Source organism: Nuphar pumila, chromosome 4 (genome assembly GCF_984573655.1).
Source record: "Nuphar pumila chromosome 4, dmNupPumi1.hap1.1, whole genome shotgun sequence".
NCBI classification, from domain to species: Eukaryota; Viridiplantae; Streptophyta; class Magnoliopsida; order Nymphaeales; family Nymphaeaceae; genus Nuphar; species Nuphar pumila.
In genome coordinates this window covers 15,005,307-15,031,244 of record NC_143252.1, presented here as the reverse complement: position 1 = coordinate 15,031,244, position 25,938 = coordinate 15,005,307, and the positions used below count along the sequence as shown (strand labels likewise).

Genomic DNA, 25,938 nt, shown 5'->3' with positions numbered 1-25,938 from the left:
TCTCCCACGTTCTTCCTCCTCTTCACTCCCTTTCTCTCCTCTTCTTCTCCCCTGTTCTTCCTCCCTTCTACTCCCCTCTTCCTCTTCTTCCTCCCCTCTGCTGCTTCTTTTCTTCTTCTCCCCTCCTCCCTCCTCTTCTTCTTCAGTCGAGAGAGAGATGTATATATGTAATATATATATATATATTTATTTTTTTGGTATATATAATTAAATATATTAGAGTTTTTTGTGTTTTTTCTATGAAAGTCTAAAAGCACCCTTTGTTATTTTTAATTGTTTATGTTTTCTTATATATGTGGTGTGTTGTTCTATGATAGACATACACGACAAAAGAGCCCACGTACTCGTATCAACACGCCCCGACATGGGTATGAGTATCTGGTGCGGCACGAGTACGTGCTAGCCTGGGTGGGATCCAACTGAGACCCAACCCAAAACTTCAACTCTCTGTTTTTCATTTTTTTAAGCATTGCTTGCTCTCCCTGTCGAAACCCTCCCCCTTCCCACCCTTGGCATTGGGAGAAGAAGAAAAATCAGTGGAGGAGAAAGTGGAAGAAAAATATGTGAAGATGAGAAGAAGCAAGAGAGAGAGAGAGAGAGAGAGAGAGAGAGAGAGAGAGAGAGAGAGAGAGAGAGAGAGAGAGAGGATTGGGGTTACGAAGTAGCCCCTTCTCCTTTTATAATAAATGGTAAAAAGGAAAATCTCAAACCCCTCTTTTTTCTTTTTTAGAAAATTTCATTTTACCCCTTCATATATTTAAAATGACATTTTTTCCTTCATTAAAAAATTATATATATAGCCGTTCCCCCATATCCACATTTTTCGAATTTGCGGTGTCGTACCCTTGGTACCCATACCCGCACCGATGTGACATAGGTGTTACTTTGTTTCTGATGTTCTTTTTTGTCAAAGGCTGAAGGTGTGATGTTTATTTGTATATTTGTGTGAATTTTTCTATAAGAGCCTGAAAGAATGTTCAGCATTATCGATTATGTAATATGATATGTGTATATGTGTGTGTTACTGTGAAAGGCTGGAAGCATGTTTTTTTTTTGTATATATATATATATATACTGTGTGTGTATTCGGGTATGTATATTTTGTGAAAGCATGTGTATATGTTGATTAATTTTATGTTGCATGCATGTTTGCTATTAATTTTAGCACTTCATTTATAAATTTTGTATGTTTTAAATTATTTTGATTGGACTACCGACTAATCCAACTAGTCCTAGCTAATCTCCGACTAGTCTTTTTAGGTGTTCACCGACTAGTGCTTTTGACTACATAGAGGTTGAAGAAAAGAAGAAAAAATCAGGAAAAATAAGAAAAGGAAAGAAAGAAGAGGAGAGGAAGAAAAAAAAAGGGAGTTGGGACAAGAGGAACAAGAAGAAAAAGAATGAAAGGAAGGAGGACAAAAAAAGGAAGAAAAGGCCAAAACAATACGCAACTATGTTCCCCTTGCCTAGGCAGCGAGAGCCTAGGTGCTGTTTAGGCAACCTAGGAGGTGCCTTATTGGGAAAACAAGGATCCGTAAGTCTAGGCAGTGGCCCTATGCCTAGGTCACCTTGGCAGCCTCTAGGCACTACTTTTGACAACCAAATACATGACCCAGCCACACCATTGCGCCCATGTTGTACCAGCTATGCCATGTCTTAATGCATATCACCACCTGAGCCTCCTATCTGTCTTAGGTATAAGATAAACTTGAATTGTCACATTTTATAATTTGGTTATGGCAAACGCTATTTGAAATGTGCATAAGTTTTTTTCTATGGTATGATGACCTGTTATTCCTTGTCTTTTCACTTCTATCTTGTGCCTCAAATTTTAATGATCAGGTTACTTCCACTATTCTTTCTTTTGCCATCCTGTTGACTTTTCTATTTCTTGTGTTGCAGCCTGTGGTTGATGCATTTGATCCAAGGCTATTAGTTGCTCCAGCTATATACCATACTTTAGACTTTTCAAATATAAAGGTATAAAATGCTTCACTTGGTGTTTCTGTATGTATTTTTTAAAAGATAGTGATATATATATATATATATATATATATATATACACACACACACACACACACACACAGAACAAGTCCCTAGTGCAGATGTGCATATGGTATCAATGAGTTGCAACAAGTAATATCTTATTGCTCATGCTTTTTTAAGTGAATCCAACTTTATGGATATGATCTACATGGTCTGTTGGGTGGGGATTGACTTTTGACTCACCAAAATCTCGTGTGTACAAGTTTTTTTGGTGATTAAAAGATCAACAGACGTAAATGCACTAAATTTTTATGACTTATAAAAGTTATGCTTATCGAAAAAGTACAATGCAAACGTTGATCTCTAACAAATTGACTATGTTGAACACATCTATAGGGTCAAAACATCTTTCACCAATGAGTTTCAACTCATTGATACCGTATGCACACACACACACATGTCATAGTCACAAATATCGGTATCAAGTATATCTCGGTGAGGCTATTTCTAGTGATATTATAGGTTTGGTTATAAATCTCGGAAGAATATCGGGGCTTAAAAAATATTATATACATAAATATAAAAAATAAGTAAGAAAGTATAGTGTTTAGATAATAAAATACATATATAATAAAAAAAACAAGTAAAAATGCAAAATAAAAAAGAAAAACACATTTTAAGATGTAAAAAATAAATAAAAACAGTAACAATAATTGATAATATGGTTTTATTATCAAATTGTCGATAATTTCAAAATATCATGATATTTTGCCTATAATATCATTTGCCACAAATACAGTGATAATATCATGATATTTTGAAAATATTTCAAAATATCTGTGACTATGATATATATATATATATATATATTTGTATTTATTTTGAATGCGAGAGAGAGAGAGAGAGAGAGAGAGAGAGAGAGAGAGAGAGAGAGAGAGAGAGAGAGAGAGAGAGAGAGAGAGAGAGAGAGAACCCTTTGCTTTTCATGCTATGTTTGTTATTTATAGTCAAAGGCCATCTCCTTTCTTTGTCAGTCTGCATTTTATTTTCTTGGATTCCAGTCAGTTCAAATTCTGTCACCCATCCTTTGATCTTTTGGATCTACTCAATAAATGCAAACTTTAAATTTGTTATATTTGTTGTCTTTGTTTAGGAAGAAGAGCTCTACGAAATTGACATCCCATTTCATTTTATATCATCTGTTGGGGCTAAGGTTCATGGTCTTGCATGTTGGTTTGATGTGCTATTTGATGGAAGGTAACATTTATATTTCATCGATAATTCTAGTATGTATTAGCTGTGATGTGCCTTTCTATTATAAGTTACTTTAGATGCATTAACTATCTGAAATATTGTTCTATGAAAGCCTTCAATCTTTTAGGAAGAGTTTGTTCTTACTGTTTTTGTTCATTGCATTCGAGTATTGACACTTGCCATAAACTTTTGGTCTTTTTCAATCAAAGTGATGTTTCTTGTGTGAAGTGTGCTCTTGTTTACTAGCTGTGTCATAAACTATGTCTCAAGAAATGTTTTTATTTTTGTTTGATAATGTACACGAGATTTGATGATCGTGTATTGATTATGCATGGTCAAATTATTTGGGTTTGCCTAGTCTAGCTATGCATAGCTCACCTACTTTGATTGACCATAATGATGAAGATTGGTTACTAAACTAGATTATACAGTCATTACTAGACTAGATTTTTTTTGATAACGAGGAACCCTCACAGAAGTGAGGAAACCCCTAGGTGGGGCCCACGAGAACAAGTATTCTCAATGGAAAATATCTTATGAAAATGATTTCTCCTGAAAAAAAATCATGCTTGTTTTATATGGATGAATGAGTAAAAAGAGAGGTTCATGGGCCGGACTATAACTGACATATTTTATGGTTATACTTTTTGTTAAGCTCTCTCAAATAAGGTGTGAAAATTATTGAGAAAGTCAATGGATTATCTGTGGGACCCGTTTTTGATGTGTTTGTTCACCACAGTGAGAAAATGGACATCTTTTCATATGAAAGGTGCAGATTTTTCTGTGGAATTTCGTGATATTAATGGACACATGAGGCTTTGAAGTATCACCCATCCCTCTCCATATGTGCTCACAAGCCACCGGTAATCTTTGATGTGGACAATGAATAGGAAGTTGATTTCATGTTCTAGACCTCCTAGTCTAAAAGTATCCCTTTAGCTTTCATGTGTTTGAAGGGAACTTGATCTGAAACACTGCTGGCTATGGCACTCCAAGTTGCCTCCTGAAAGAATGATTCTATTTGAATTCAATAGGGACTCTCTGTCATGTTTCTTGAAGCCCCTGAGGTTGAGTATTTGATATATTGGAATAGTCAGAAAAAGACTGTGGAGGGAGCAGTTTTAAGGCTCTTTAAATGTCTTAATTCAGGTAGAAAAATTACCTAAAAGGGTTCATTGAAGGTGGGCTGGGGGGTGAGAGGAGGGTGTAGTATCCAAAAGCAACGGTATACATGAGAACATGGTCATGTAGGAGTATGTTGTCAATGTAAGAAAACAAACTGAAAGTGAAAAATACAGGTGTACAAGCACAAATACAAGTCCACTAAGGAACAACACAAGGCACCAAGGCACTAAATAAGCACAAAGTACAAATACAACCTTCAAAGAGTCAGGAGAGAGCACAACAAAATTAAAAAAATAACTATTATTGAAGGCCAAATACTTAGAACAAACATTGAAAAATACAAGAGAGGAGTGCCTAGGCACTCCAAGATACAAGGGGCTGGTCCAACTAGCTGTTGGACCAGCTCCTTTGGGACTGGTCCAACAGCTTTATTACAAAGAATATAAAAAAAGGAAATCAGAAAAATAAGGAAACAAAAAATAAGTCATTCCCTAGAGGACTGACACCTATTACATGAGAACTGACTAAAATACCCCTAATCGGTATTTCAATTTACACAACACAGAAAACAGAATATATATATATATATATATATATATATATATATATATATATATAAAATTTAACATTTCCCCTCAAACTTCCAAAGTTTGTTAAGAAATAAAAACCAAGGTGAGAGCAAAGCCTTAGTGAAGAAATCCGCCAAGTGACATTCCAAAGTCACATAAGGCAACTCAATAGTTCGTCGCAAAAATTTCTCTCGGACATAGTCGCAGTCCATCTCTATATGCTTGGTTCGTTCATGGAAGATGCGATTGCTTGGAATATAGATAACACTTTTATTGTCATGATACATCTTTGAAGGACTAGAGATAACTAAGTCCATATCTTTGAGAAGGCTCATATGCACATTATATGGTGCATGTTGAAACTGACTAGCTAAGTGAACTACATGATCAATGTTTGGTCTAGTAATGGATAAGTAGGTCAAAGATCTAATTAGTTGACAGTATGGGGTTAGATCTTCAAGGGAAGACCCATCTTCCAATCTTAATATTGCATTTACAACCTCCGGTGTGTCAACCTTTTTATCTTTAGAAATTTCAGATTTTGCAATAATATCTGCAGTCAGCTTCATTTAAGATAAGATATATCCTCGAGGCAAATAAGTCACTTCAATACCTAGGAAATATCTTAGATAACCAAGGTCAGACATGTCAAAATGATTTTTAAGGATATTTTTAATTTCATCAACTCCCTTTTTGTCACATCCTGAAATGATCATATCATCAACCTATAATAAGCGAACAACGATGTCAGTACTTGTATCTTTGGTAAAAAGAACAATATTAGTATAACAAGATTTATAACCTAAGCTTATCATAACTTTACTAAACCTATCATAACAAGCTTTGGAGGTTGGTTTAATCCCATACAAAGCTTTTCTTAATTGAAGAACTTTTCCTTTCTCGATCTCAAGAACGGGGGGATGATCCATGTACACTTTCTCATTTAGGTCAATTAAAAAATACATTTTTGACATCAAGTTGATACATGAGCCACTTCTTAATGAATGCTAAGGCAATGCTGGTTCTAACACTAGTCATACGAGCTACGGGAGCAAAAGTTTTCGCATAGTCTATCTCATACTCTTGAGTATAACCTTTAGTTACTTGTAATGAAATACAAAAGCACGAGTAGATGCCACTTATGGGCTTACAATAACACTAACACAAGAGCACAAAGACTTTTTATGGGTCAATACAAGCACAAGTAGATTGCCAGCTATGTATATGGTGTTTTTATTATTACAACATAATCGAGACTGTGTCTTCAACAACACTCCCATTTGTTTCAACAGTCATCTGAACCATATTATCTCGGACGTCGTGATTGCCATGGTGCGATATTCAACTTCAGTTGATGACAATGATACTTTCTGCTGCTTACATTTTCAAGACACCAACGAGTCACCTATAAAGACACAAAAACTAGTGGTTAAGCGTCTATCATTGGGATCTCCTCCCCAATCAGAGTCAATATAAGCAATTAATTCAGGTGGGAAAGAAGATAGTAAAATTCCTTTGGAAACAAAATTATGTAAATATCTAATGATACAAATAATGACACTCATGTGCACAATAGTAAGGGAATGCTAGAATTGACTGGTTGTGTGTATTGCATGTGAAATATAAGGTATGAAGATGGTTAAATAAGGGCCCCAATCATTTGATGATAAGGAGTGGGGTCATCTCAAGGTGTCCCATCATCTATCTTCATTTTTGTATTAATCACTTCAGGAGTGTCCACACTTTTTTTATCTGTAATTCCAGACCTATTATTAATATCAGTAGCAAACTTGGATTGAGTCAGAAAATATTTAGGTTGGGTCGTGGGTATTGTGAATGAAGACTCAAACCTCTTTTGTACCTGATTCACCTTTTATATCCTACTCAAATGGTTCCTCATAAGCAAACTCATAAATAAAAGTAATAAAACAAGGGAGTTAAAAGTTATCTATCAAGAACACATTGTGACAAAAATCCAGGTCACCTTATAACTATAGGTACATCTTATAACTACCCTTGGGTAGTCGACAGTCTCCCAATTGGTGGACTAATTAATACTTCACTACAAAATGCCTTTGTGGGAATTAGTCATGTGTTTAACAACAACAACAACAACAACAACAACAACTACGCCTTCATCCCAAAACAATTGGGGTCGGCGATATGAACCAAAAAAGAAAATCATTCTGGGTCTTCCACATGAATCCTTCTCCTCCAATCATTTCTATCCAATGCCATGTCCTCGGTGAGGTTCAAAGCATTCATATCCTTTCCTATCACCTCCATCCATGTCTTCCTAGGCCTACTTCGACCTCTTTTAACTAATATATTTTCCCATTTCTCCATCCTTCTAACTGGAGCATCATTAGGCCTTCGCCGAATATGTCCAAACCACCGTAAACGATTCTCTCTCATCTTATTTTCAATGGGTGCAACGCCTACCTTCTTACGTATCTCCTCGTTCTGAATCTTATCTTTTATTGTATTTCCACACATCCATCTCAGCATACGCATCTCAGCTACACTCATTTTTTGAATATGATGTCTCTTGGCAGCCCAACATTCCGTACCATATAGCAAAACAGGCCTAATAGTCATCCTAGAAAACTTTTCCTTCAACCACTATGGCATTCTACGATCGCACAACACTCCAGTTGCACTCTTCCATTTCATCCACCCAACCTTTATCCTATGATTTACATCTCCATCAATTTCTCCATACTTTTGAATGATAGATCCCAAATATTTGAAACAATCATCCACCGGTATTTCTTGCTCACCAAGCTTCACTAGACTCTCATCACTACTTCGTTGCTTACTAAATCGACATTCCATGTATTCTGTCTTACTCTTACTCCTCTTGTTTCCAATGTTTGTCTCCATAATTCTAACTTAGCATTAAACCCGGCTCTAGACTCATTAATCAAAACAATATCATCAACAAACAACATACACCATGGCACATTTTCTTGAATTGGTCTCGTAAGCTCATCCATCACTATAGCAAATAGGAAAGGGCTTAAAGCAGATCCTTGATGTAACCCAACCGTTATAGGAAAATTGGTTGTCACCCCTCCACAAGTGCGGATATTGGTTACTACTCCTTCATACATATCTTTAATTATACTAATGTACTTGAGAGAAACACCTTTCTTCATCATTGTCCACCAGGGAACGTCTCTAGGTACTCTATCGTATGCCTTCTCCAAATCAATAAAAACCATATGCAAATCTTTGTTCCTCTCTCTATTTCTCTCAATAAGTTGTCTAAGAAGATGTATAACTTCCATAGTTGATCTTTCAGGCATAAAACCAAATTGATTCTCCGCTATCATGACAACCTTCCTCAACCTAGACTCAATCACCCTCTCCCAAAGTTTCATAGTATGACTCATGAGTTTTATACCACAATAGTTTGTGCAATCTTGTATATCACCCTTATTCTTATATAGAGGCACCAAAGTACTCTTCCTCCACTCATTAGGCATCTTATTTGTCCGCCAAATCTTGTTAAAAAGATTTGTCAACCATTCTAAACATTTATCTCCCAAGCATTTCCAAGCCTCGATAGGTATACCATCTTGGCCAACTGCCCTTCTTGATTTCATTTTCTTCAAAGCCTCTGCAATTTCTTTCTTTTGAATCTTGCGCATGAAGTCACGATTCATCTCATGAAAAGGAATGAAGAAGTCTCCCAGATCCTGAGCATGACTTTCATTAAATAGCTTATCAAAATAATCTTTCTGTCTCTCCTTAATCTCTTCATCTTTGACTAAAACCCTTTGCGTTTCATCTTTGATACATCTAACCATACCCAGATCCCTCGATTTCCTATCTCTCATCTTTGCAAGCCTATAAATATCCTTCTCGCCTTCTTTGGTATCCAACTTGTCATAAACCTCCTTATATACCTTATCCCTCGCGTTCCGAACTACTTTTTTAGCTTCCTTGTTTGCTATCATATACTTCTCCAAATTCTCATTATCACGACTCTTAGATTTCTATAACACTCTTTTTTAACCTTAATAGCTAATTTGACATCCTCGTTCCACCACGATGTATCTGTACCTAGCGGTGCACCGCCTTTAGACTCACGCAATACCTCCTTAGCCACCTTTCTCATGCCACCCGCTATCTTATTCCACATTGATTCTGAATCCTCCTCGAGACACCAATAATCTTCCTTATCTACCTGCTCTACAAACACTCCTTGTTTAGCCCCTTTCAGTGCCCACCACTTAATTCTAGGATCTATCCTATGTCTATCCCTTTTGCGGCATTGTCTAATTCTAAGATCTAAAATTAAGACTCTATGTTGTGTAGCTACACTTTTTCCCGGTATATCCTTACAATCGATGCAACAACCCCTATCTCTCTTTCTAAGTAGGAAAAAAATCTATCTGACTCGTATTAACCCCACTTTTAAATGTTACTAGGTGAGACTCCCTCTTCCTAAACCAAGTGTTTGCTAACATCATATCATAGGACAAACCAAAATCTAAAATTCTTTCTCTACTTTCGTTTCTTTCTCCTATACCATAGCCTCAATGGATACTCTCAAATCCATCCCTACTAATGCCTACATGACCATTAAGGTCACCGCCGATGAAAAGCCTTTCTCTATAAGATATCCCTTGTACTACTTCATCTAAATCTTTCCAAAATTGACGCTTAATTGAATCATCTAAACCTACTTGAGGTGTATAAACACTGATAATATTAATAATATTCGTATCTAATACTAATTTAATAAGTAAAATTCTATCACCCTTCTACGGACCTCAACTACATTATCTATAAACTCACGACTCATAACAATCTTTACTCCATTCTTATTCCTATTTATTCCTGTATACCAAATCTTATATCCCTAAGGTTCTATCACTTTTGCTTTCTCATCTACCCATTTGGTCTCTTGTAGACATAAAATATCAATATTTCTCCTACACATAACATCTACTAACTCTACCAACTTACCAGTCAAAGACCCTATGTTCCAAGTGTCTAACCTACTTTTATGGTCTTGGACTAACTTCTTTACCCCCACCCGTCCAACAAAGTGAGGGAACCCTTGCCTATTTGACACCACACCCGGGCGCCGGTATGACGCGTTGCTTCTGGGCGACGACCTAGCAACCCTTGCCCATTTATCACTGCCTCTGGGCCTATAGAGTACAGCGCGTTGCTCAGTAGGGAATGCCCCAACGAAATTCTCATATTGGTTCATATTCATAGGGTATGCCTAAGTTTTTATGCTGGCCGTCACAGGTCTACCACAACCCTCCTCCTTTATCATGTGTTTAACAACATAATGGGAAAATTTCAGTTAATTTGTTTGGTATCTTGCTCACTTTTTACATGTTTTTGTTTCCAACAGATTTCTTGTTTTCCAGCTCTTTCTTGTCTTGTTTGGCAACCTCTTGTCACTTGTACTATTTTTCATATTCAGCTTAAACAAAGATTTTGTCTTTATTTAGAAGAAGAAAAGATTGGCATGGTAAAAGGAGATAAAAATCACGAGTTAGCCGGTGCATTGCCCAAGTTTCACCATAACAGAACTGGACCTATCATACGAGGCTTTAGGAGTCTGTTTTAAGCTATACAGGGCTTTGTGTAAATGAAGAACCTTTTCGACAAGAATTTCACATCCTGGTGGAGGATCCATATATACTTCTTCCTTTAGTTCACCAATTAAAAATGCAATTTTCACATCAATCTGATAAATTTGCCAATTCTTAATGGTAGCTAACACTATAAGGGTTCTTACAACGGGCATCCTAGCAACATGAACAAAGGCCTCATCATAGTTTATACTGTATTCTTGAGAGTATCATTTGATTAGTAAGCTAGCTTTATATCGCTCAAGGGAGCCATGACTCTTAGTTTTTACTTTGTGTATCTTCCCCCGCCCCCTACAACCTATCGATTTCTTTCCTTTCAGTAAATCTTCTATTGTCTAGGTGGATTTGTCTAATGCTTCAAGCTCAGAGTTCATAGCAATTGTCCATTCATGATGATCTTTAGCTTGCTTGTTCGTATTATGTTTAAGGTAGAAAAACGATTCTTGTTGGACGGGCTTTATATTGAGGGAAAATGACTCATAGGACATAAATTTATCTGGAAGTCTAGATTCGTTAATGGGTCTTCTAATGATACTAGATTCTTGAGTCTCATGGTTGGAATATTTTTCTAAAGCATTAGGTTCACTATGATTTCCTCGTTGTTTATACTGAACGATAGGTGGTTGATGTCTATCTAATGTATGGTTCTCATCACCAGAAGTATTTAATTGTGGTTCTTCATTCACACTATCAATGCATAAGGAGTCTTCCTTATCAACATGAAGCAATTCAAACATAAAGGAATAATTGCTAGTTTTCTTAGGCACATTTTGATCAAAAAAACATTTCTTTTCCAAAAAAGTCACTTGTCTGGACATATAAAGTTTGTTATTTTTAAGTCATGACATCTAAAGTCTTTTTGTGTTTCTCCATATCCTGGAAAAACGCATGGAATAACTCTAGGGGATAATTTATCATTTTTTGTTGTAAGGACGAAACAATTGCAACCAATAGTTCTCAATATAGAGTAATCAGGGGAGGTTTTGTAAAGTTCTTTAATAGGTGAAATATTTTGAAGTTTGATCGATGACATTCTATTTACGAGATAGACAACAGTAAGTGCAACTTCGACCCAAAATTCTTTAGGAACATTTTTTTGAAATAAGAAGAGTGGTAGTTTCTATAATGTGCCTATGCTTTTTTTCGACCAAACCATTTTGTCAAAGGATGTAATAACAAGATCTTTCGTGAACAATGCCATTAAGTTCTAAATATTTTTTGAAATCATTAGACATAAATTCTCCCTGTGAATCAGAGCAAAAAATAGCAATATCTATTTTAAATAAATTTTGGACTAATTTGTGAAAATTTTTAAAAATTGTAAACACTTTATTTTTGTGCCTACGAAAATAGATACAAGTATAACGAGAATAATCAACAAAAATTACATAATAAGCATAACCACCTTCAACAAGAGCCGAACCCCATACATTTGAATGTATTAATTCAGTTTTCTAGAGGCGAAAAAAGTTGTTTCTTGCAAGGGAATGCCTTTCATTTTAGCAAGAATACAATCAGTACAATAAAAATCTTCATTATAAAATTTTCTTAAATGTGGTACATTGAATAATTTAGATAAATTAGGATGACTTAGCTTTTGATGCTATAAAGAAATATCCAGAACTTGTACATTGCAACAAAACAAAATTTTGAGGAATGATTCACTGATCCATGTAATAAGGATCTCCCTCTCTATGGCCTTTCCCAATTTGCATCCCAGACTGGGGATCCTGCACCAAGCATTGGTTGGTTGAAAATGAGATTTTATAATCATGATCGACTATTTGGAAAACTGAAAGAAGATTCAAGTTTATATTTGAAACAAATCTAATTTTGGGTATAAAAAAGTTTGAAGAGTTTTTAAAAATATCAATCCCTTTGATGTCAAGATAAAAACCATCCACAGTAAAGACATTAGATCTACATGAGTTATTTGTATATTTGAACAGTAGAGAGATATTTAGAGTTATATGAAATGAGGCACTGAAGTCTAAAAGCCAAGAAATCTTACTTGGGGCAGAAGAAGAGGAGATTGTCACCCAAGAAGAAAGATGATGAACCTTTGTAAAGCAATTGCAAGGCCTTCACTAGTTGAGGCAAGGACTTGTTTCCAATGGATTTTGAATCTCCATTGGTCTCATTCTTGTCCCTTTGTTATTTTTCTACATCTCGCCACTCTTTGCTAATCTTTGCTTTGAATTTGGGGTAACATGGCTTGATGTGCCTTGGTTCTTCACAATTGTGTCACACAATTTTCTTTCTCCCTTCATCACTACGTTGCCCCCATAATTGGATTTTGAAAAATGAGGAGGCTTTAAGTGTTAGTGTTGGCTTTAGACTTTGATACGGCTAGCACATTATCCTAGGGTTCCTTGGGCTCTGTCATGGATTTCAACCTTGTTTCTTTCATACACACTTTGGCAAGAACTTCATGAAGAGGTGGAGTGTCACCCTTTTCTCTATGGGTAATAGTGACCCTTACACTTTCAAATTCAGGTCTAAGTCCTTGCTTAAATTGAAAAAAATGTTCTAATATTTGTTTCTTTGGCGAGCATCATTAGGGGTATCCCAAACGGGTTCAAACTTATCCATTTGGTCCCATAGCTTCTTTAAGGCACCATGGTATTCATGCAAACTTTTGTCACCTTGTGTGTAGTTTTGAATTATGTTATGAATCTCTCATTTAATTGCAACATCCTTTTGAGTGTAGGTTTGCTTGATAAAAGTCTAAGATTTATCCGCTCTGTCAAACTCTAAAATATTCTCACTTGGTTCCTTGGTCATGCTCCCCATGAAAAGGGATAAAACTTTAGCATGGCCTACTCCCATGCTTTATAGGCATTTTGTACTCTAAGAAAGCCTTTTCATTCTCTTTTCCATTAAGAGTTTCTTCTTTAGTCAATCCATCCTCTCCTGGAACAACATCAGTAAGAATGGGTTGAGGTTCTGGAGTGGAACCATCAACCAAGTGCCATAGTTCCTTTCCTGTTGCGATAGCCCACATGTTGTAGTTGGTCCCATCAAGGGAACAACGGTTGCAACTTCCTTGTCAACCGTGGAAGCAAAGAAAAAGATAGAGGGAGAAAGAAAAGAAAAGAGAGAGGAGGAAAAGATGAAAGGCGTTGATGGCATACTTTTCGAGACAAAAAACCAATGCTACTTCGATCTTCACGGCCCACCACACTATCTTTAAATGCAACTTACAGCAAGAGAGCAACACTTGACACAAGCAGAGTCCAAGTGTTGCACCCGCATGGATGAAGAAAATCCATGTAGTAGAGATTTTTTCTCTTATGGCCTTCCCCAATCAGCTAACCTGACTAGTGATCCTGTACCCAACATTTTTTATGTGAAGGAAACCTCATACCTATAATAAAAAAATTGTGATATTTAAAACAAATTTAGATTGAGTTTTGGAACAACTCTAACTTTAGGGACTTGAAAATCTTTTGAAGTATTTGTAAAAGTTAAAATACTTTTTGTTTATAAAAGGGTTCCATCGGCCGTAGAAACACAAGAATTATAAGCAGTTTTTGTGCATTCGGATAAAAGGGGCTCTAAAGGAGTTATATGAAAGGAGGCATTCGAGTAAAAAATCCAAGAGAATAAACCTGAAAAAGAGTAAGTGGATGCAGCGGCACCGGAAGTGAAGGATGCCTTAAGGAATAGTTGTAATGCTTCCGTTAGATGATGCATGAAATCCTTAAGATCTCTTTTTACGTTAGCATCATCTCCCTTTTTGGGTGTTTCCTGAATGATTGCTACCTTCTTTTGAGCTTAGGTCCCTCCGGTTTGATGTGTCTCAACTCTTTGCAAAAGTGTCAAATAATCTTACTTCATTGTTATTTTTAAAAAAATGAGGAGGTTTGTCTGCTCTAATGTTTTTGAGTCTTGACACGGCGATAACCTCCTTACTTCCCTTAAAGATTCTAAGTCAAGTCTTGTCTTGGTACACCTCTCCAAGAGCATTATCTAGAGAGGTTCCAGTGGTCCTATGAAAAACGTTGGACCTAACTTGCTCAAATTCGGGTCTTAACTCATATAGAAAGGTAAACAAATGCTCTTTATCAAGTTGCTTTTGCCTCATTTCAATAGAGGATCCTTTTCACTTAGGCTCAATCCACGATAACTCATCTCAAAGAGGTGAGTGAGTACCCTAGTAATCTCTCACACTCTTATCTTCTTTCTTGATGGTTCATATTTTCTCTTGGCGAAAATATTGTTGTGCCCAATCTTTTTGCACAAATATGTTCTCTAAAAAAATTCAAGTTTCATGTGCCATTTTGAATTTAACTATTCTTGCGACAATTGTTTTATTCCATGCGATTTAGGAACCAAGAAAGAATTTGGGCATGGTTGGCTTTCCAATCTTCAAATTTATCGTTGTATTCGTTGATTGCTTTCTCCTTTTCTTCTTGATTAAGAGCTTTGATTTGATCACCAACCTTTTTGGTGAGTGTGAGTTGTGGTTCACATATAGAACCACTCACATACTCCCATAACTTTTTGCCTTTGATATGATATTCAATGGCGCTGGCCCACGTCAAATAATCGGAGTCGTTTTGCTTGAATGCAACCACCATCATGGATTCTTTTTTGCCCATCTTGATTTGAGGAAACTAGGCTTGCGATGATCCTATTTTAGCAATCACGAACTTTGAAAAAGCTTTACACAATCCCAAGGGCCTTACCATGTAAGAAAACAAGCAGAAAGTGAAGTGCACAAGCACAAATACAAGTCCACTAAGGGACAAAACAAGGCACCAAGGCACTACACAGGCACAAAGTGCAAATACAAGCTTCAAAGAGCCAAGAGAGAGCACAACAAGATTAAAAAAATAATTATTATTGAAGGCCAAATGCTTAGAACAAGTATTAAAAAATACAAGAGGGAGTGCCTTTAAATAGGCACTCCAAGATACAAGGGGCTGGTCCAACAGCTATATTACAAAAAAATATAAAATATGGAAAACTGAAAAAAATAAGGAAACAAAAAATCAGTCAGTCCCTAGAGGACCGACACCTATTACATGAGAAATAACTGAAATACCCCTAATGGGTATTTCTGTTTACACTACACGGAAAACATTATATATATATATATATATAATTTAACAGTCAAGGCCATCGAGGAAGGAGAAACTCTGATACTTATACTGGAAGTCCTTTTGTTCTTGCTCATATTTTTTTCTTTTAATTTTGCCTCCCGATTTCCTTCCCTTTCCCTCTTCTCTTTTGCGTTATGTCAAACAGGTTAAGTTATGGAAGTGGCCTGCTTGTATAGCTGTTAAGTTTCATACTAAATGGTCTGCTAGTGTCATGCGATCACCTTTACGACCAGCTTTTTCTTCATGTTAGATGTTTGTCTCCTTAAATTATGACCAACAAACGTCCACCATCCACCCTCCAATCGCTGGACTGATAGGTGGAAAGCAAAGCTAAGAGGTAAAACAGCTAAAAGGATGGATAGTGGCATGATAATAACCTAGGAATTGGGGTATGGAGCTTATAACCAAAGGCCCACTTAAATAGGAAATTTATTTGGGACAGTTGAGCCTCCCCACAAGCCCTTCTCCATCACTAGCATCAAAACTGTGTACAATCACGTAAAAGATCCACCCACTGTAGCTTAATCCGCTCTTGATATCCACCTTCCTCCTCTCTAAATAATAGCCCAAGCCTTGGGCACATATTTCCTTATTCCAATGAAGCTATGTTACCTGGGTGCGGGTACGGCTACGGGTATGGAGGGTACAACATGGTAATTCTAAAAAATGTGGATACGGGGATACACTGATACAGCTATATATATTATTAAAAATCACATAAATACAAAATAAACTGAATATAATCTAAATATATATGTTATATATATAATATATATTATATACTGAAAATATAAAGTTATAAACTGAAAATATAATTATACATCATAAATTAAATACAAACTTGTACGTACAGAGGGTAAAATGGTGTGTCCGGTGTGGACATGGGGATATGTGTTTCGACACGGGTACGGAGGGCAAAATGGAGTGTCCGGGTACCATAGCAATGAAGGGATTGCAACAACTTTGTTTTACCCCTACCATCAACGACGATATTCCCAAAGTGTTCCGCCTGAGCTCCCAACCAATTCTTCCTAAAACCCTTGGGCATCTTGATAAATATGCTTTTTCACAAGCACCTTGCAGAAATAATGAGGTCTAGGCTAGGTCACAGGGACTCTTCAACTAGGTGCCGCACCCGCACCCAATGCGGTCAACCTGACCCTGGGTGCAGTCAACACACCCAGGGTCATTTATGTCCAACTTTTGGACTTTATATATATATGTATGTATATATATAATTTTTTATATTTTTGCCGCACCCCTGCACCCAAGTTTTTTTGAAAGTGCATCACCCCCGCTCCCACACTTGCTGCACCCGCATCCATGTGACATAGGGTCTAGGCATAGTAAAAGTCAGAAAACCAAATTAGACACCTGTAAAGAGACAGAGAAACTTACTTCCTCAAGGTTTAATTAGCAGTCCCACCCTGAAACAATTCTACAGGAGTGTTTAAGGTGAAAAATGTTTATATTTTCCATAACTAGCCAACGCAGCCTCCTTCCATTGTTAAGGCAGCTGGTTTGACATTGGTTTCAATTGGTTTCAATATGTGCTAGGTCTAAGGCTAATAAATGATGTTTGGGTTGGGAGTTAGGATCTGAAAAAATAAGAAATATAGTTTGGAGAGATGGAGAGGAGGATTTTCAATGGCTTTGATATATATATGTATATATATATATATATATATGGTTTAATCTAACATTAAACTGGTTGGGTTTAACATTAGATGAATTCAACCATATTAAAATAACTATAATACCCTTAGAAAGTGATATTTTTGAAAATATATGATCTTTTTGAGGTCGAAAAGGTAAATTTGGTAGATTCATAAAGTTGTTTTTTTGAAAAAGGTGTTTGACTTTTCAATTCCTTCAAGTTCAAAAGACTTGTAATGCCCAAAAAGTAGACATGCATTTCTAAAGGTACTGTTCTTTTAAGGCTATTTTAGTCATTTTTCATAAGGTTGAATCTATCTAATGTTAAACACAACTAGTTTAATGTTCGATTAACCCTATATATATATATATGAGAAATTTAGTATCTCTTAAACATCCTAAACAATTCAAAAGAAACATAGTTATAGGTATTTTCTTAGTTAATCTAAACCTGTTATGTGTTTACCATTGTTTATTTGCTAAAGAAGGTGCTTTAGATTGAATCAATTTAACCAAAAATTAATTTATTTTTCACCATCAAGTTTTAGTCTATGTCACAGGGATTCAGCTAGCAGGGTGCCACACCCGCCTTGACGCGACGCTGGTGCGGTCAACACACCCAGGGTCATTTTGGTCCAATTTTTTGGACTTAATTTTTTTTTGCCAAGAAAATTTTTTTGAGCTATATGTCACAGGGAATCTCCAACTAGGTGTCGCACCCGATGCGGTCAACCTGACCCTGGGTGTAGTCAACGCACCCAGGGTCATTTATGTCCAACTTTTGGACTTTATATATATAATTTTTTATATTTTTGCCGCGCCCCCGCCTCCAGCTTTTTTGGAAGTGCTGCATCCTTGCACCTGCACCCATGTGACATAGGTTTTAGTGCGCTATGAGACGTTAATTTTTAATCGCTCTAAAAATCAGTGCTATAAATAACATTGTATCGTACAATGCGATGTATCATTAGTATTGATAGCCCATGCAATACAATATATCCTCTTGAATCTGAAAACATGGTGTATACGCCTTTAGTAGAGTCCTATTCACTTATTTCATAGGCTATGGGAACAAAAAATAGAAATTTCTTCTTAATTTATTGTGATTAGTGGACATGGAAGAAGTATTATTATGGAAGAAATTATTCAAATTTTGTTCTTATTGTAATTAGTGAAACTAATTAATGAAAGATATCATGAAACTTTTTTTTAATGCTTACTAATGAAAGGACATATTACCTTATTTTTACTTTTTAATATTTAATTTCAGACTCTTTTGATCTATGTAATGGATACATTGTTATAACATCATAATTATAGATTTTATATTTGATAATTGTACATATTTTTTCATGCTTAATTTATTTCATAATTAAGTTTATTTAATATCATAATTTAACACTTAAATGTGTTTTATTTTTCTTTGTGGCCATATTTTCAAATTTTTTAAAGTTCAAATTTTATTTTATTTTTGAATTTTGTGCTATACTTTGTTTACTCATTTTTTTCTTTTGTTCGTTATCTAATTTGACTCTTTAATAGTATACCTTTTGTTTTGTTAGGTATTAGTTTATTACAATATCGTTTCACATGTTATCTTAGTTGTCATAGGCGATAAGCAGAGCTTAGGCGGTGAGGTCCTAAAAAGGCCTAGGCGGTACCCCCAAATAAAAAAATTAAAAGAAACATAATAAGAAACATGTATAAAACATAGAATCAATCAACAATAAGCAATAGACAAATAATATATTGCTGAACACTGTAAAATAATTATATTATATAACCTTAACTTATTCAAACAAATTAAGAATAAATTAACAATCGAATAAACGAACAATACAACTAACAATGTTAAGAAGAATACACAAAAAAAATCATGTATACAAAAAAATTAACCATAAACATAATACAAGCAATTGACAAATAATTTCTTCTTCTCAACAATAGACATAATACAATCAATAGACAAATAATATGTCTTCTTTTTCTTCTTCTTCTTCTTCTTCTTCTCAACAATAGACATAATACAAGCAATGGACAAATAACTTGTCTTATCTTCCTTTTTCTTCTTCTCCTCCTCGAAGAAGAAAACAAATGATATGTCTTTAAAAAAAATCTTCTAAAAAAAGCCTAGGTTCTAAAAAAAGCATAGGCAGCCTCTATGTAGGTGGCACCTAGGCGGTAATATAGGGCCTCACCGCCCAAACCTGGTCGCCTAGGCTGTGGGGCTGCGTCTAGGCGCCACCTTTGACAACTAAGCATGTTATAGTACATGTCTAATTGTTCATAATGCTTAAATTTGATTTTTTTCTATTTCATTATATGATTTTTTCTCTTTTTTTGTGACTTTTTGTGTATTGGACATTCTTTATTTGTCTGCCTTGCTTTCCTTTTTCGGCCATCAAACCTACCATCTCTTTTCACAAAAGTGTTTCCATCCCATCTCCAACAGTGATGAAATATCTATGTCTTGCCTTTATTCCTGAAATATACAAAACCGGGAACGGAAAATAGGAATGCCCTAAGTTGTGGCACCGCTCGTAGCTAGACGGGTCCTACTTCTGAGCCAGGGTAAACCATCCAGCCTTGATTCTCAAAGGTCGCTGGCTAGGGACTCCAGAAACTTCAAAGATTCTAATCTAGACCTTTCCTATGTTTTGAATAGGAGCCCATAGTGGACAAACAAAGATCTCTCGATCCTTGATCTTTCTACGTGGACTATAATTGATTCATACACATCTCTTTCTTTTATCAAAGGTTCCATCAATTGATATGATTCTCCAAATATTTGAAATTCAATTTCTTGATATGTATCCTTAATTTTTGGCCTGGGCCAGCTTATTGCTCATTGCCAAAGGTCTTTGGGAGGGGAGGACACCACTCTGCACCGTTGGTTGGGTGCCATGCCTAACAAAGACAAAACACACAAGCCACACACAAAAAGCAAAAAAAGAAAGCACTGGGCAAACAAAAGAGATGTAAGGCGGGGGGTGGTGGTGGTGGTGGTGGAGGCTACAACCAATTAGGTCTTTCTTTTGATTCCACCTTTAGGGAGGAAGCCTACTACTATTGTCAAAGTTTCTTTCTCCAATGCCTAATTTTTACCTTTTGTTTGTTTTTTTTAACTTTTAAATAAGGATTTTTCTGTAACGATGCAGTACTACACACCGGTATTGTCAGCCCTTCTTATACGGGCTCCGGTATGATAATTACAACATTGTTAAAAACTTATCTAAGCATAAAAATTGCCTCATCTAAAGCACATTTCATGTTGGGTAAACTATATAGATACATTTGTAAGTTCAGATTAAGCAAACACTTATGGACATGGCTGTTCAAGCTGTTTTGGATGGTTTAGAATATATATATATATATATATATATATATATATATATATATATATATATATATATATATATATCGAGAGAGGTTTACGTAAAGAATAAAAGAACTACTTAAAAAAAAGAGGCGATTCTCGGTTCCTCCTCTCCTATATGTGGTACCACACATTTTGATATGCATGAAAATTGTGAAAAGGGAGGAAAGTCGCCCTTAAATGAGCCTAATGATGGGCAAGGTTTGTGACTAGATTTGACTCTTCAACACTTCGAGGTGCAAAATTGAGAAGAAATAGGGTTCAATTAATATAGACATGAAGTGTCTAACATCGGTCACTTTGTGTTTAAGACATCCTAAAGTGTCCGACGTGCAACATTGAGTATCCATTTTTCTTGGACACATACATTTAAGAAATGAAGTGTCTATGAAGTGTTTAGGTTTGTTGGCATCAGTGTCCAAGAGTGTCGAACATGGACACCTTGGCCTTCCAGAAGTGTCAAGGTAAGGTAACACACATGCACATAATATATATATATATATATATATATATATATATATATATATATATATATATATATATATATAGATATATATATATATATATATAGATATAGATACGTTCAAATGTGATCTACATATTAAATTTAGTAGAAACTGACCTTTGGATCATGTTTTTCTGATGTATATGTCAGATTTTGAGTGTTGAAAAATCAATGGCCTACAATGCACCAATTTTTCAAACCTGAAAAAAACATTTTACATCGAAAAACTATGATCCATGTGTGGATTCCTACTATTTTCACCTTGCTGAACACTTCCATGAGGTCAGATTTGGTTTTATATATATATATATATATATATAGGGGAATAAAAACCTACTGAGTAGAAAACCTTCCAAACCTACTCAATAACATTTATCAGATTTTTGGTGTTATTTTTGAAATTCTGACCTTACAGATGCGATCTGTGCACTTGTTTTTATAGGAATCAGTTCTTGGAGCATTTGATTCCGATGCATGGATATGTTTTTATAAGGTTTCAAAAATCAATGGCCTACAATTTCATAAATTTTGGAGGCTCCAAATACCATTTTTTCCATCCAAAATGGATGATCCTAGTGTCAATTTCTAGTAAATCAATCATGTTGAACACATCTGTAACGTCAGAATTTTGAAAAAACACTGAAAATCCGATAAATATTTCTTATTGGGTAGGTTTGGGAGGTTTTTTATTGGGTAGGTTTTCATTTTCCTATATATATATATATATATATATATATAGAGAGAGAGAGAGAGAGAGAGAGAGAGAGAGAGAGAGAGAGAGAGAGGAAATGCAGAACAGATAAAAAGAGAAAAAAAGTGTAAAGGCATCAAGCTAAGGAAGGTACAGAACAGGTCTAAACTCATTCTGATTTAATAAAATGGACACCAACCTTCCAACAGTACAAGGAATAGCCATGTAAGTAGCCTTAGCGCCAAGCTTATAGTAAATGCGGAGCTGACCTCAGAAGAAAGTGGATTTCATTTAGGTGAGGATCCCCTCATTCTTGTTTATATGTTAAACATTGTCTATATGCATACATACATGACTGTCTAGGCCATTACACTCCATGGTATCTGGTGAATGACACATGGCTAAAAGCCTAGAACATGAAGATCACTTTAAGACTTGGGGCCTATCTGTTGATCCGCTCTTGCACTTATGGCTTCCACTTCACCATTTTCTTGTGTTCCTCTGCTCCATCTTTTTCACTCATTTCCAGTCTGGCATAGGCCCTTTACAGAATATTACCAGTTTTATTTTTGTTTAAACTGTAATACACATGCTCATGTACACACACAATCTTTAGTGCAAGTATGCCTCATTTGTGTGTTCTTTTTTTTATCTGTTTTATTTTCACGGTTCAAATTTTTTACCTTTTTTGTCCGATTCGTCTTGTAGTTTGGTTCAGCGGTGGCTGACGACCGCTCCTGGTGCGCCAACAACTCATTGGTATCAATTACGTTGTGTGCTTTCCCAGCCATTGTATGTCATGGCTGGACAAGAGATTACAGGGCAGCTTCATATGGTTGCTCACAATGCACAAAGCTATACATTGCACCTTACCATGACAAGTATGCACGATTGTTTCCCTCCATAAATTTTTTTTATATCAACAAGTTTCATGTTCTCATTTCTTATCCATTATTCGCTGAAGCAAAAATGTGGGGTGTTGGTGCTGAACAAGGAGGGATAATTCAGACATCATTTGGCAAACTGGACCTAAAGGAACCATATTATCGAATGTCACAACCACAGATGTATGCATGGGCTCAAGACCAACACCCTCCTGAACTGATTCCGATGCAGGTGAGCTTGGTTGCTGGAGTGCATGATATTTGGTTAAACTTTCTGGTAATCTAAGTCACATGGGTGTGGGTGCGGGGATGCGGCACTTTAAAAAACCTTGGGTGCGGGGGTGCGGCAGGGCAAAAATGTACATATATATACATATAATTTTGAAGTTTTAACAGTTAACAACAGTAACACTATTTTATATATATAAGGGAACCTTGACAGTTTCAAGGTTGGCATAGTCAGATAGACCATTTTCTTAGTCAACTATATGTCTTGGACTGGTCAAAACAGGGGTACATTAACCAGGTTATAGGAACATATACATGCTTGAGTGATTCAATGTAACTTCATATTTCTAACATTAAACCTTCCGCAGCATGTGTCATTAAGTGAGTTATGAAACGAACTGCAGCAGAATTATGACCACGCAACATAAACTAAAATAGAGTACAAACACATATAAGCATACACCTGGACGAAGAGCAACCAGCAAAAGAACTTGAATGAAGAGAATACCTTGTGTTTCTTGAAACAGGAAAGTGAGCAACTGCACCTTAAAATATTGACAAATCAATAACTTCTGTAACTTGGTAGATCTTATAATCCTATGAACTGAACTTAGATAATGAATCAATCCCAAAACAAATAAATTAAACCCATTACATGCCCATAACATAGCAACACATTTTAAGCAATGGTTGATAGAACAACTTTTCAAAAAAGATGAAAGTAACATTTGACCTTAAGTCATCAAACATAAGCAACTAATAAAATAGATTGTAAACGAAATAAAAAATCAAGAAGCTCCACAAAACCCATTTTAGCATATAATCAAAAGCCCCAAAATCAAATAGTCAAAGATCCCCAAAAAACAAATACAAATTTCATTAACTATATACCTCTATAGCATCATCAATTCATCGAAAAATTTCGGAATGCCCCAACCCCCCCAAATATCATTATTGAAAAAATTTCGGAATGCCCAAAACCCCCAAATAATATTATTGAAAAAATTTTGAAATGTCCAAAAAGCCTATTAATAAAAAGTTAAAAACCCTAGATGCTAATGGCCCACGTATAATACAATTAGAGAGAAGAGAGAAAGTGAGAGTGACGAAGAGCGAGTGAGAATGAGAGACAACGAGAGTGACGGAGAGAAGTGAGACAGTGAGAGTGACAGAGAGCGAGTGAGAGTGAGAGAGAGAGCAAGTCGGAAGGAGACATACCTGAGAACTGAGGAGCGGCCGGAAGGAGTCGGAGATCGTCGGCGTCGGCGTCGGCATTGGCTTCAGGAGGATTTTTCCCTAATCCTCCTTCTCTCACTCGCTTTTCATTGGGCGAAAAAAAAAATTTAGTCTAAAAATTGGACCTAAATGACCCTGGGTGTGTTGACCGCACCCAGGGTCGTGTTGACCGCACCCGGTGCCACACCCGCACGCCCACCCGTGTCGCATCGCATCGACGCGGGTGCGGCACCTGCTTTGCTGAGTCCCTGTGACTTAGCTGTTAATATTTGAATAAAGTTCCCATTGCAAATTATTGCTGATACTTTTCGGTTGTGAGCAGGAAACAACTCTTCTATCTCAAGATGTCAACAGCTCCGGCATAATGTAGCAACCAACTCAGGGTTCAGTGTCTTTGCTTCAAAGATAGCAGAAAAGGATCATGTTATGCTGACAGTTTTCTTAACTGCCCTGGGCATGTTGCAGGTGTGCTTCCTCCGTCTTGTTGTTTCGTTTTTTCCATTCCTTGTTCATCAATAATTAATCATTAATCATTAATCATTAATTATGGCCGCAAGGTTGGTTCTGTCCTTGTAACTTAATGGCATGCAATACAGCCAAATTTCTATGTTTTTCTTAATGGAAATTTGGCTACATTCAGTAGAGAGTGTGTACTTCTAAAATGCGGAAATAAATTCTAAATTCTGTTCTAAGAAGCAGGACTGAATTTGTGATGCTATAGGAGTCTTGTATTTCTTTTAACTCTCTAGAAATGCCTTCTGTGATGCCTAATAAGCTTCTGTGGTTGTTAATTTTAGCATTTCCGAGGGGCACCTTCTTCGATAATAAAACATATATGCAAGCGTACATACACGTGAAATCCCTGTCATTCATGCATCAGAAATGCTGCTGCACATGAGAAATCGTGTCATTACTCCTTAGCTAACCCTGTTAATTGAAAGTCGGAATAATCACATGGATCACATTACATGCCCAGAATTGAACCTGGAATTCCAGTTGGTCATGCTGCAATATATACAAACTCAGGGTACTTTTTGACTTGAGAAATAAACTGGATGTTTGGAGGAAAGTTCTATAACTTCTATGGTAGCATAGTGCTGTCAGGACTTATTTTTTAAATTTCATATTTTTCTTTTCTGATGGAGAAGACTGTTTTGAGGATCATTCAAAATCTTTAATAATTTAAACTGGTAGAAATATCTCGTTATTGGATATGTGAATTCTCAACCTGTATCCACCTTGTAAACATGCTGGCACTTGTAAGTTTTATGCTGTGGCGTGCCTAATGTGTCTGATGATACTGATTATTTACAATGAAAGGGTAGAGGTAGTTGCTATTTTTCATGCACTTAAAGCTAGCACTCCTGGCATGTCCTGCAACTGAATTGCTGAGAGCCAGCAACAGGAATAGGAGCAAATTTATAATCTAATTCTTATACTGAAATCCTATGGATTTACAGAAAGACCTTGTGCTGAGGCTTGTTCAATTTTATGGCTTTGAAACGTGCTTGGAGCACTGAATGAACATGTTAGATTAATTGCAATTTCCTGTGGTCATTGTGTCCATTCAAAGGAGTGACTACACTAAGCTCACTCCTGCATTTTGGTAGATGAAATGCTTATTTGTAGAAATCATACTCCAATTTCAGGCAGTGTAGGGCAACAAGATTGGTGTCACCTCAATTATCACGGTGGGCCA

General features: G+C 36.1%; 1 protein-coding gene across 2 annotated transcripts in view; it reads left to right on the top strand.

The window, feature by feature from the left end:
* LOC149839470 (putative histone-arginine methyltransferase CARM1) overlaps nt 1–25,422 on the top strand; it is a 73,002-nt gene extending 47,580 nt beyond the window's left edge. The window contains exons 11-16 of one of the 2 annotated variants that reach the window (XR_016431326.1): nt 1,903–1,980; nt 3,140–3,243; nt 22,600–22,772; nt 22,856–23,007; nt 24,562–24,704; nt 25,037–25,422. Coding sequence is in view for 1 of the 2 variants with exons in the window: in XM_090002562.1 (XP_089858688.1) it covers nt 1,903–1,980; nt 3,140–3,243; nt 22,600–22,772; nt 22,856–23,007; nt 24,562–24,609 (555 nt within the window). In the remaining variant the exon portion in view is untranslated. Of the gene's footprint in view, nt 1–1,902; nt 1,981–3,139; nt 3,244–22,599; nt 22,773–22,855; nt 23,008–24,561; nt 24,958–25,036 lie in introns of those variants that run through there. The other variant, XM_090002562.1, reaches the window with a different exon arrangement.
* The last annotated feature ends 516 nt before the right edge of the window (nt 25,423–25,938 follow it).